The sequence below is a fragment of the Pristiophorus japonicus genome, chromosome 2, assembly GCF_044704955.1.
Source record: "Pristiophorus japonicus isolate sPriJap1 chromosome 2, sPriJap1.hap1, whole genome shotgun sequence".
NCBI classification, from domain to species: Eukaryota; Metazoa; Chordata; class Chondrichthyes; family Pristiophoridae; genus Pristiophorus; species Pristiophorus japonicus.
In genome coordinates, this window is record NC_091978.1 from 282,600,071 (window position 1) to 282,612,581 (window position 12,511).

Consider the following 12,511-nt stretch of genomic DNA (forward strand, 5'->3'; position numbering starts at 1 on the left):
CCCCCCCCCCTCATCTCACTTCTGGTTCTTTTGCTAATTACCTTAAATCTGTCCACTATGGTTTCTGATCCTTCTGCCACTGGAAACAGTTTTTCCTTATTTACTCAATCAAAACTCTCCATGATTTTGAACTCATTTATCAAATCTCATCTTTTTCTGCTCTAAGGAGAATAGCCCAGTTACTCTAGTCTCTCCATGTAATGGAAGTCTTTTATCCCTGGTACCATTCTAGTAAATCTCCTCTGCACTCTCTCAAGGCCTTGACATCCTTCCTAAAGGGTGATGCCCAGAATTGACCACAATACTCCAGCTCGGGCCTAAGCAGTTTTTTTTTATAAAGATTTATCACAACTTCCTTGCTTTTTATACTCTGTCTTCATTTATAAAACCTAAGCTCCATTTTGCCTTTTTTGCAGCCTTCTCAACTTGTGCTGCCACCTTCAGAGATTTGTGTGCGTACACCCAAGTCTCTCTGTTCCTGCAACACCTTTAAAATTGTATAATTCTTCCTGCCAAAATGAATAATTTCACACTTCTCTGCGTTAAATTTAATCTGCCATGTGTCTGCCAGTCTGTCTGTCCCCCTGAAGTCTGCTATTATCCTCCTCACTGTTTACTACATTTCGGAGGCCAAGGACAGAGGTCAGAGTGGGATGGAGAATTGAAGTGGCTCAGGGTCATGCTTGCAGACAGAACACAAGTGTTCACCAATCTGCATTTGGTCTCCCCTGTACAGAGGGGACCACATCATGAGCAGCGAATACAGGATGTCAAGTTGGAAGAAGTACAAGTACATTGCTGCTTCACCTGGAGGGAGTGTTTGGGGCCCTTGATAGTGGGAGGGTAGGAGGTGACAGGGCAGGCGTGCATCTCCTGCGCTTACATGAGAAGGTACATGAGAAGGAGAGCGGGTGTTGAAGGTGATGGAAGAGTGGACTAGGGATTCGCGGAAAGAACGGTCTCTTCAGAATGCTGAAGGGGGAGAGGAGTAGATGATGTGTTTGGTGGTGGCATTATGCTGGAAATGGCGGAGGATGATCCATTTAATGTGCAGGCTGGTGGGCTGTAAGGTGAGGACCAGGGGCACCCTATCATGGTTCTAGTATGGTGTAGAAGGGGTGAGGGCGGAACTATGGGAAATGAAGCTGTGGAAATTGGAAACAAACTTGTTTTAAATTTTCCAATTGAGGGGGAGAGAAGGAAGCGGCAACAACAATAACTTGCATTTATACAGCACCTTTAACATAGTGAAACGTCCCAAGGCGATGATAAAATTTGACACCGAGCGTCGTAGGTAGAAATTGGCGCAGGTGACCAAAAACTTATCGACAATTGTGTTTTAAGGAACGTCTTAAAGGAAGAAAGAGAGGTAGCGAGGCGGAGAGGTTTCGGCAGGGAGTCACAGAGCTTGGGGCCTAAGCAACAGAAGGCACGGCCACTAATGGTTCAGCGATTATAATCAGGGATGCTCAAGAGGGCAGAATTAGAGGAGTGCAGACATCTTGTGGTTGGGAGGTGGGGGGTTGTGGGGCTGGAGGAGATTACAGAGATAGGGAGGGGCGAGGCCATGGAGGGATTTGAAAATAAGGATGAAAATTGTGACGAGGCATTGCTTAACCGGAAGCCAATGTCGGTCAGCGAGCACAGGGGTGATGGGTGAGCGGGACTTGGTGCGTGTTAGGATACGGGCAGTCGAGTTTTGGATGATCTCTAGTTTACGTAGGGTAGAATGTGGGAGGCCAGCCAGGAGTGTGTTAGAATAGTCAAGTTTAGAGGTAACAAAGGCACGTATAAGGGCTTCAGCAGCAGCTGAGCTGAGGCAAGGATGGAGACGGACAATGTTACGGAGGAAGACTGGCAAAATGCAAGAAGACATTAATAAATTTGCAGACTAGGCATGTAATTGCCAAATGAATTTCACAGTAGATCAGTGTGAGGTGGTGAGGCACCAACAGTATTCAGTGTACCAGAAAAACACCGAGTGGGGAACTGACTAGGACTGGAACAAAAAATGTTTCACTTGGCCTACGAAAAGGCAGGTTTAAAAACTAGGACCTATATGGTTTCTTGTAGTGACACCTTTTATTTGGAGGATGCGAGTAAAGATAACGGAAAAGTTGTTGAATGCAAGAACAAGTTCAGCCAGGTGAAGAAATATGGTGATGGAGGGGGACTGCTCGGTTCGCTGTTCAAGGAAGAAGCGGAGGGCCTGGTTGGGGATGTAGGTGTAGAGGGACTGGATGTACTTGACATAAAGGAGATGATTAGGGCCAGGAAACTAGAAATTATTGAAGTATTGGAGAGCATGGAAGAGTGGTGGATGTAGGTCGGAAGAGACTGGACAAGACGAGTAAAAATAGATAAGGTAGGAAGACATAAGTTCCATGGGACAGGAATAGGTGGAAATGATGGGTCTTCAGGGGTGGTCCTGTTTGTGAATCTAGGAAAAGTAGTAGAACCTGGCTGTGTGGGGTTGAGGGTCCATGAGGTTGGAGGCCATGTTGGTGACAGTCTGAGAAAGATTGAGCCAGGTTTTCCTGTCAAAATAACGTGAGGCTATTGGTGCAAGTCGTTATTTATGTGCACATGGTATACTGTTAGATTCCTTCCTACATCAATGGCTTGATGTTCAGTGGTGGGGTCATGGTCCAAGGGGTGGCAAGAGGAAATGTCAGAGTTGGCATTCACCTTCCCCAAAGTTGCCAGGTGCCTCCCTTGTTCGCAGGTTTAATGACAGTGTCCAGGTTGGACCTGAGAAAACTGAGTTCGGGGGGAGATCGATTCGTGCACATGAGAGCAGTAGAGAAATTGAGATGACCGATGTCACGGCAGCAGTTTCCAATTAATAGATTGAGAGGGTAAGAGGCCAGAGATAGGGGTTGAGGTGGAACAAGAATTCTGACAACTGGAGAAAGGGTTTGCTGTGAGGCGGCGGGGGGGGCGGAATCCTCCTGGTCAAAGAAGTGGGTCAGAGGGGATAGTGAAAACACAACAAAGGGTGAGATTGGAAGGAGGGATGGGGTCAGAAGAAAGTGAATGGGAAGCCGGATCAGGATGGATGTTGGTATCTAGGAGTTGTTGAAGCTTGAGGTCCTTGATGTCTGAAAGGAAGAAAAATCAATTTTTAAAGTGAGGCGAAGAATGAAATGGAACTGAGGTCCAGGACAGCACTGAAATAAAATGAGTTGGTGCTGTTGAAGAGAAGTCAAGAGAGAGCATCTGGCGGCTTGTGGTGTTAAGCGTGGATCTCCGGAAACGGTGAGAGTAGTGGTTCAAGGAACATTGAATATCATGGAGATATCTGTGATTAAGGGTAGAATTTAGCGTGGAATCCGTGTGGAATAAGTCAGAGTATGAGACAGTTGCTAAGGAAAGAGATGTGGCTGTGAAAGTGATGTAGATACAGGATCAGACACAAGAAGGGAGATGGAAAGTAATGAAGGTAAAAGAGACAAACGGAAATCCCGTTGGAGAGAACAGCAGAACTTCAAGGTGGGCATTCCTGGAAGAGAAATGACAGTGAAATAAACACTAAAACAAAAGCAAGATACTGTGGATGCTGGAAATCTGAAATAAAAACAGAAATGCTGTAAAACACTCAGCTGGTCAGGCAGCATCTGTGCAGAATGAAAGAGTTAACGTTTCAGGTCAGTAACCTTTCCTCGGAACTGGAAGATTTTTAGGGATTAACAATTTTTAAGCAAGTACAGAGGCAGGAAAGGGGGTGGGGGTAGGAAAGACCAAAGTGGGGGAAGATCTGTGACTGGGTGGAGGACAGGTGTGATTAAATAACAAAAGGATTGATGGTGCATTTGTAGCATTTGATTTGTAGCATAGTGTTTGTCTAAAACCTTAATGAGCTCTGAAAATAATATTAATACACAAGGTATTACACAAGGAGTGATTTGGCCACAGTGGACTGGAAACAGCTACTTGTAGGTAAATCAGTGTCAGAACAGTGGGAGGCATTCAAGGGGGCGATCCGGAGGGCTCAGGCCAAACATGTGCCCTTAAAGAAAAAGGGTGGGAATAACAATTCTAGAGCCCCCTGGATGTCTAGGGACTTGCAGTGGAGTATAAAGAAACAAAGGGAAGTTTATATCATATACCGACAGCTACATACTGTAGAATCTTTGGAGGAATATAGAAAGTTCAGAGGTAAAATTAAAAAAGATATTAGGAATGCTAAGAGAATTTGAAAAATTCTTGGCAAGTAAAATTAAGGAAAACCCAAAGATGTTCTATAAATATATTAAGAGCAAGAGGATAACTAGAGAAAGGGTAGGGCCTATTAGAGACCATGAGGGTAATCATTGTGTGGAGGCGGAAGATGGTTGGTATGGTTCTTAATGAATACTTTGTGTCCGTTTTCACAAAGGAAAGGGGCATTGCAGATACTGCTATCGAGGAGGAGTGCGATATTCTGGATTAAATAAACCTAGCGAGAGAGGAGGTATTAAGGGATTTAGCAGTTTTGAAAGTAGATAAGTCCCCAGGCCCGGATGAAATGCATCCCAGGCTGTTGAGCGAAGTAAAAGAGGAAATAGCAGAGGCCTTGACCATCATTTTCCAGTCTTTGGATTTGGGCATGGTGCCGGAGGATTGGAGGACTGCTAATGTAGTATCCTTGTTTAAGAAGTGAGAAAGGGATAGGCCAAGTAATTACAGGCCTGTCAGCCTAACCTCGGTGGTTGGAAAATTATTAGAAAAAAATCCTGAAAGACTGGATAAATCTACATTTAGAAAGGCAAGGATTAATTAGGAGCAGTCAGCGTGGATTTGTTAAGGGAAGATCATGTTTGACTAACCTGATTTAATTTTTTGAGGCGGTAACCAGGAGGGTTGATGAGGGTAGTGTATACGATGTAGTGTATATGGACTTTAGCAACGCTTTTTATAAGGTCCCACATGGTACTGGTCACGAAGGTTAAAGCCCATGGGATCCAGGGCAAAGTGGCAAGTTAGATCCAAAATTGGCTTAGAGGTAGGAAGCAAAGGGTAATGGTTGATGGATGTTTTTATGACTGGAAGGATGTTTCCAGTGGGGTTCCGCAGGGCTCAGTACTGGGTCCCTTGCTTTTTGTGGTGTACATCAATTATCTAGATTTGAATATAGGGAGTATGATTAAGAAGTTTGCAGATGACACTAAAATTGGCTGTGTGGTTGACAATGAAGAGGAAAGTCATGGACTGCAGGAGGATATCAATCTACTGGTCAGGTGGGCAGAACAATGGCAAATGGAATTTAATTTGGAGAAATGTGAGCTAATGCACTTTGGGAGGGCTAATAAGGAAAGAGTATACACATTAAACGGTTGGCCACTTAGAAGTGTAGATGAACAAAGGGAGTGCTTGTCCACAGATCCTGAAAGTAGCAGGCCTGGTGGTTAAGAAGGCATATGGAATGTTTGCCTTTATTGGCTAAGGCATAGAATACAAGAGCAGGGAGATTATGCTTAAATTGTATAATACTCTGGTTAGGCCACAGCTGGAGTACTTTGTGCAGTTCTGGTTGCCGTATTATAGGAAGGATGTGATTGCACTGGAGAGGGTGCAGCGGAGATTTACTGGGATGCTGCCTGGAATGGAGAATGTTAGCTATGAGGACAGATTGGCGAGACTGGGTTTGTTCTCATTGGAACAGAGGAGGCTGAGAGGAGACCTCATTGAGGTGTATACAATTTTGAGGAGCCTGGATATAGTGGATCGCAAGAGCCTATTTCCCTTGGTGGAGGGGGCATAGTTTTAAGGTGGTTGATGGAAGGTTTAGAGGAAATTTGAGGGGATGCTTCTTCATGCAGAGGGTTGTGGTCGTCTGGTACTCACTGCCTGGAAGGGTGGTGGATGCAGAATCCCTCCCCACATTTAAAAGGTGCTTGGATGGGCACTTGAAGTGCCGTAATCTGCAGGATTATCGGACCGAGAGCTGGTAAGTGGGATTAGAATGGATAACCTCTTGTTGGCTGGTGCAGATACGATGGTAAGTACTGCAGGGAATCGAATACGGCCAGGCTGATCTCCTTATCAGTTTTGCTCACCTGGATGGGTCGGAGAGGAATTTTCCCAGATTTTTTTCCCCAATTGGCCTGGGTTTTTAATCTTTTTTTGCCTCTCCCAGGAGATCGCATGGCTCCGGTTGCGGTGGAGTGTCGAATGTTGCGATGCAGGGGGTGTCGCAGTTGTGTGGGGCGGACTGGTTGGGCCGGGTGCTCTTTACCTTTCCTTCATTGTTCATTGTTCATAGGTTTATGTGTAACCTTCAGGGCTGCTGACCGAGGGCCGTGTGGCTCTTTGTTGGCTGGTGCGGTAGATTTCTATGTTTCTATGTATGTATGGACAAGCATACAAAAGAGCTTGCATGTTTTTGCAGATACTAAGGTGAATCACCTAAAGCAATTGTGGAAAAATATTTACTTAATTTTCAATTTTTCTGCTAGTTGGGTGAGGAACATGAATGCTGCAGAACTGAATAATTATTTGGCCACCTAGGGTACTATAATTGCCATAGTGAAGAAATGTATGTTAAATTAGCGATTTTCAAAGTTTTCTTTGTGAGAAATGCAGCTATTGTCACACTCCAACATACTCGACAGCAACCTAAAAGAAAACTATCACATCACAAATGTTTTACAATAGTACAAAGCAACAGGATTCCTGTGCTACTAAGTCCATAGACACAAAAAAAAGTAATGGTTCAGGTTGACACAAATCTGATATCTCGTACCCGATGTGGTGTTGTCGCCGTTGTCGTGTCACCCCCCCCCCCCCCCCCCCCCCCTCCTGCCTCTTGGACCTTCAAGAATCCTGTAATGCTAGTCTGAAAACATGTTTGGAATTGAGTTTTATAAATATCTTGTTTTCAGGGTGGCATTAGTAATTGTATCTTAATACAGTGAATTCAGCAGTTATGTTGCATAAAGTCTTGTGTCTACCCATGGTGGCCTAATTGAAATCACAATTCTGGTGTTGAGAATTGCAGATGCAAACCCATGTCTCACCACATTGTGGTGCCGTGCACTGAGCATAAGTGGGGTATCTTTTTAAAAAGACAGGTTAAATTTTAACTTTTTAGAAGCAATCATTTATTTCACCTAGAAGAAATTGCAAAATGTTCTTGGATTAAAAAAACTAATTAAAATCACTCCTGTTCATATGTTAATTAGTAAATGTTGGATGTCAAATTATGTTGGGAGTAATGGAGCACCAGGAATTTCTGATTGTTAGCATGGCAATATATTTTGCCTGTACTTTCAGAAGAAGTCTCTGCTGTGCAAACAGCTATGGATTAGCAATCAAGTGATTGGGAAGATTAATGACTACCCATGTAGCTAGCTAATTTAGAACAATATCTGCTAATTAATTGCAAATTATCTGCTTTCACTGTTAAGCCTCCAGGAAAAAGGGGGAAAAATGCAAACTAGTTAGATTTTTGTTCCATAGACTGCTTTGGTGTCGACAAACAACTCGTGCATACACATATACATTTCAATTCATTATAAAGAAACCCAATGGCAGTGCTGAAAATACTCTACTTTTGCCATGATCATTTTTGACTTGTCTTTACAAATATAGTGTTGTAATTTTTGTTCTGTGGTAGTGAAGAAAGAAGTGTCTGGACCAGTTAACATGCACACATTTTAAAGTTTAGATTGAATCATCTTGTCTGTTTTCTTAACTAATTAAAAAAGGCAGAAATCAGTTCTTGTGGAAGATGCATTATTTTCTGATGGCAGTAATTTGGCAAATTGAAAGTTTTTGATAAGGTAGCAAATGTGCAAGTTCCGTCTTTTTAAAATGCTGTTGTTTGTTCCCAGATCTAATCAAAATTTTCCTGCAGATTATATTTTCAGAATGATTTTCTGTTTGGTCAAGAGTGAAATTGCACCAAGCTGAAAACACCAATCTGCCAAGTAGTCATTACTTTGGTTTAATTGCACTTGGATCAGACTAGTATGCACCAATAATTTAAGTGCCCCTTCTGCAGTGGTTCCTTGTACTGAAAATTACTTGTGTACATGTATCTTGCATATTCTGTTTTCTGTAACTTGTTTAAAAAAAGTCACAGCAACTTGTTAATCGGATATAATACGCCATGACGATGAACCACTGTTCGTTCTTTGCTTGCAGATTAACCGTGACATTCTTTTGCATTCTTGTATCTGTATAGGAATATTTTTTTGTTAAATATGGGAACACTGCATTTTCTGCTGCTTCTATATTTTAAAAACTATTATTGTACATTCAATTATCTACATTGGACATGTTTATTGAAAACTCAAGTACTTGTTACTCCTGTGTGTGGTGCTGTGTTGGGCCTATTCACTGATAAGGGTATCAGGCTGTGTGGCACACTATAATTGCTATTTACAGCATATCGCAGTGTGATTGTACATTTCCGGCCACTGTTGCTACAAATCATTTAAAATGCTTTTTGAATTTTTTCACCAACAGTTTTTTTTCCTCTGAGAAATTTTGAATGTTCATAATAGGTGTTGAACAAAATTAATTTATAGTAACATGATTAAATGTAAGTTGAATTGCCAATTTTTGTTTCTTTTAATGGCTTCATGTAAGTTTTTACTTTAGTCTCTCCTAAAAGCCTGGGCTTGATATTTTTGCCCAGAACGGTGACCCTCTGCTGAATTTGGTGTGTGAAGTCTGAGCACGTGCAGTGTGCTTCATTTCCCAAGATGCATCAGCACCATTCAGTTTGCTATACAGATGGAATTTTTTAGTTGACAGTGCTTTTTACTTAGCTCTCAAAATTATTTGATGAAAAACTACTAAGAGGATAATTTCAAAAGCTTTATTGAGGTAAAATGTATACTTTTTTTTAAAAAGAGGCTGTGTATTTGTGTGATGGGTAGAGAAAATGGCGAATTCACTTATGACCGCAGCTTGTTGCTTTTGTATTCTATAAACTTCAGAAAGTGCATTAAATGGGAGAAACAGGGAAGAAGTAGGAAGAGTGAAGAAAAGGAAAGAAATAGTGGGAAAGTAAAGGACTGGGCAAGTGATGGGAAGTAAATGATGGGGGGGGAAGCATGAGTAATTAAAGGAGGGAATGTGGAGAGAGCTGATTTATGACTGCTTCCATCACATTTTTGGATAATTCAGATACGAGGGAAGCAAATTATTACTTTTAAGATATTTATTGTGTTTTTTTTTTAAAACAGCTTTCATTTTCGAGTGCAAAGTTCCTGTTGCATGCAGAAATGATTAGAGTTCATGGGCGGGATTAACGTTATAAATATACTGATCAGTATTGTCTATTTGGTGGAACAGTTATGTTGGCAGATTTTTGGGCTACTTGCATTCTGTAAATTTATGGACACTTGAAAAGCTGATGGCATAGCTACATAAGTTTTATTCAGAAGATCTGCAAATGGACAATAAGATCAATACTACTAGATTTAAAAAAAAATACGCTTCCAGAACAAGAAGTTATAATAAAATTAGATCTGCGCCATTTAGGGTAGTGGAAATCTAGGACTTGCTCCCCAAAAAGCTGTGGATGCTGGGTCAATTGAAACTTTCAAATCCGATCAATAGATTTTTGTTAGGGTATTAAGGGATATGACTCGAGGCAAGTAAATGAAAATGATGTACAGAGCAATCATGATCTAATGGAATGGCAGAACAGTCTCGAAGGGCTGAATGGCTAACTCCTGTTCCTATAACAGTATAATTGCCAGGTCATATCCGCAGTGATTTCAGCATCAGTGCTCCCACCACCTCAAACTGCAACTTTGCATCAGTTAGGCTGATGGCACTATAATTTATATAACTTTAAATGATTTCTCCAGAATTTAACTACATGTTAAACATGGTTTTTATCTGGTTTTTGCCTCGCCCAGGAGATCACATGACTACCTGGGTTATCTCGGGACTAAATAATGTTGGGAAACTGCAGGTCGTAAGCAATCCTACAACGACAGGACCCTTTCTGCCTCATCCCAGGAAAATGCTTAGTTTTCATGAAAACACAGTTATCAAATTTGGATAGTACACACATGGGTGTATACTGTAGTCTGATATTACTATGATCAATTGTATTCGTTTCTCACTTTTTTGTTCTCATCATATTTTTTCAGGTCACTTATGAAATACACAAGGAGAGCTTGGCCAGAATGTTTGAAGAGTACCAAAGACAAGATGAAAACACAAGGCAAGCTTCGACTATTCGAACCATCTCGGAGGTTAGCCGTGCTCAAGAAGCCACAGTTGAGAAAGATATTTCTGAGGTTAAGCATGTAATTCAATCTGAAAATGTTGACAAGCATTTAGAAAAAAACAAAGTTTCCAAGCTTGAACAGCAATCTGAAGGTAACCAGGAAACCAATACTGTAAACTCAGAAACACAGCAGACAAATTTGGAACAGACAGACAAAACAAAAGAAGCAACTGTATCATCTAATGGTACTGAAATAGAAAAGTTGGCAGCAGAAGTAGATCAGATATCAAATAAACGATTAGATTCATCGGAAAGTTCCAATGTGGACAAATCTGAAGCAACTGAAGTGTGCGTGGAGGATATGGAGTGTTCAGTTGCATCTTCAACTGGACATTCAGCTGGCTCGATGCAGACTTGCTTGGAGCAAATTACTTCATTTCCCTCTGAGTCAATTGATGAGAAAATAGCAATAGAAAATACTAATGAACAAGAATGCAATGTTGCATTAGGACCATCTTCAAGCAATCATCAGCATGAGAACAGTTTAAACAGTAGTCAAGAGAACAGTGCCACAGAGCGTCAGGCAATTTCTCAAGAACTGGATGATAGTACTTTGACTTCTGTCTCCAAAGACATTGCTAGCTGTTCAGAAGCAATTTCAAATCGTTCCACATCTGCACCAGAGGAAGAGATGATCGAAGTAAGACAAGAGATGGCAAAATTGCAAACAGAATTGATCACTGAACCCATAAAGCAGCTGGATAGCCACACCACTGAAACTGGCACTCATAACATTAATAACCTGGACAAAGATATTGGAACAACTGCCACAAAGACTAGAGAGTTGAGAGTCCCATCTGCTAAAGAAATTGCTAGACTGGATGTGTCCAGTGTTGCATCTGATACTGAGAGGTTGGAACTTAGAGCAAGTATAAGTCAAGAGTCTACAAATGCACCAAAACCTCCCATTCAGGTAATAAACTTTATTGTAATTGAAAATTAAAAGGACAACTTCACCTTATCGTGGGGTAAAGCAGAATGACTATAATGACTTTTTCTCCATGTTATTGGGGGTTGGAGGCACGAGCAAAGGGAATAAAATTAGTGATTCTGTCTTTGTTAAAATAATAACTTTTATTTATTAAAGTTAATAAACTTTATGACTGAACACCTCTAAGTCAGAATCCCCACTGACTTAGCCTTTAACGTAGTAAAATGTTCCAATGCGCTTCACAGCAGTGTAACAAGATAAAACAGATAAATTTGACACCGAGCCACAAAAGAAGAAATTAAGTCAGATGACCAAAAGCTTGGTTAAAGAGGTAGGTTTTAAGGCGCGGCTTAAAGGAGGAAACCGAGATAGAGAGGCGGAGAGGTTTAGGAAGAGAGTTCCAGACTTTAGGGCCCAAACAGTTGAAGGCACAGCCACCGATGGTTGAGCAGTTATAATATAGGATGTTCGAGACAATCTTGTAATGACCGTCTTGCCTTCAAATATTCAGTAACTTTAAAAGATATTCCGAAGCTGGTTTTCCAAATTTTTGGTTTTATCTGAAACTATTTGGAAAGATTGTAATAACAGAAAATGCTGGAAAGCACTCAAAGGGCCCAAGTTTCGGGCCGCGCCTAAAACGGCGCAGCCCGGACCTGGACGCCCGTTTTTCACGCCACAAAGTGCGCCTAAAAAAAACTCACCTATTCTCCAGCTCCCTGCAGGTCCTCAGGAGCGGGGTGCGGCGCAGCATGAGCTGTGGGGGGCGGAGCCAGATCCCTGTGCTGAAAACAGTGCCGGGACCTCTGCACATGCGCGCTACAGTGGGCGCACATGTGCAGTAGCTCCAGGCGCCCAAAACTGTGCGGGAGGGGCCCGAAGCACGCAGCACCTAGTCCTGGCCGAATGGCCTCACTGGGGCTGCGTGCTTAAGGCTCACCTCCCACCCGACCGGACTTGACCCGACTCCCGCTCTCTCTTTCCCCGCCTCCCCCCGGCGATCCGACCTCCGCTACCCCCCCCCCCCCCCCCCCGACCTCCGCGACCCTCGCTCCCCCCGACCTCCAGGACTCTCCTTCCCATCCCCGACCCGACTACCGCTCTCCGCGACTTCCGACCTCCGCGACCCCCCCACCCACCTCCGGACCCGAGACCCGACGCCACCTACCTGTAAATCCAGCCTGAAGTCTTGGGCCCGGCCGTTCAGCCTCCTCCCCTCCTCGCTCCTCTCCCTCTCCCTCTCCTCTCCCTCCCCTCCTTTCCCTCTCCCTCTCCCTCTCCCCCTCCCTCTCCCCCTCCCTCTCCCTCTCCCCCTCCCCCTCCCTCTTCCCCCCTCCCCCTCCCTC

General features: G+C 42.9%; 1 protein-coding gene across 3 annotated transcripts in view; it reads left to right on the forward strand.

Annotated features, from left to right (window-relative positions):
- The window catches only part of lrba (LPS-responsive vesicle trafficking, beach and anchor containing), a 1,157,354-nt gene that overhangs the window by 212,367 nt on the left and 932,476 nt on the right, over positions 1–12,511 (forward strand). For all 3 annotated transcript variants that reach the window (XM_070871469.1, XM_070871472.1, XM_070871473.1), the window contains exon 22: positions 10,095–11,147. In XM_070871469.1, coding sequence (XP_070727570.1) covers positions 10,095–11,147 — 1,053 coding nt within the window. The remainder of the gene's footprint in view (positions 1–10,094; positions 11,148–12,511) is intronic.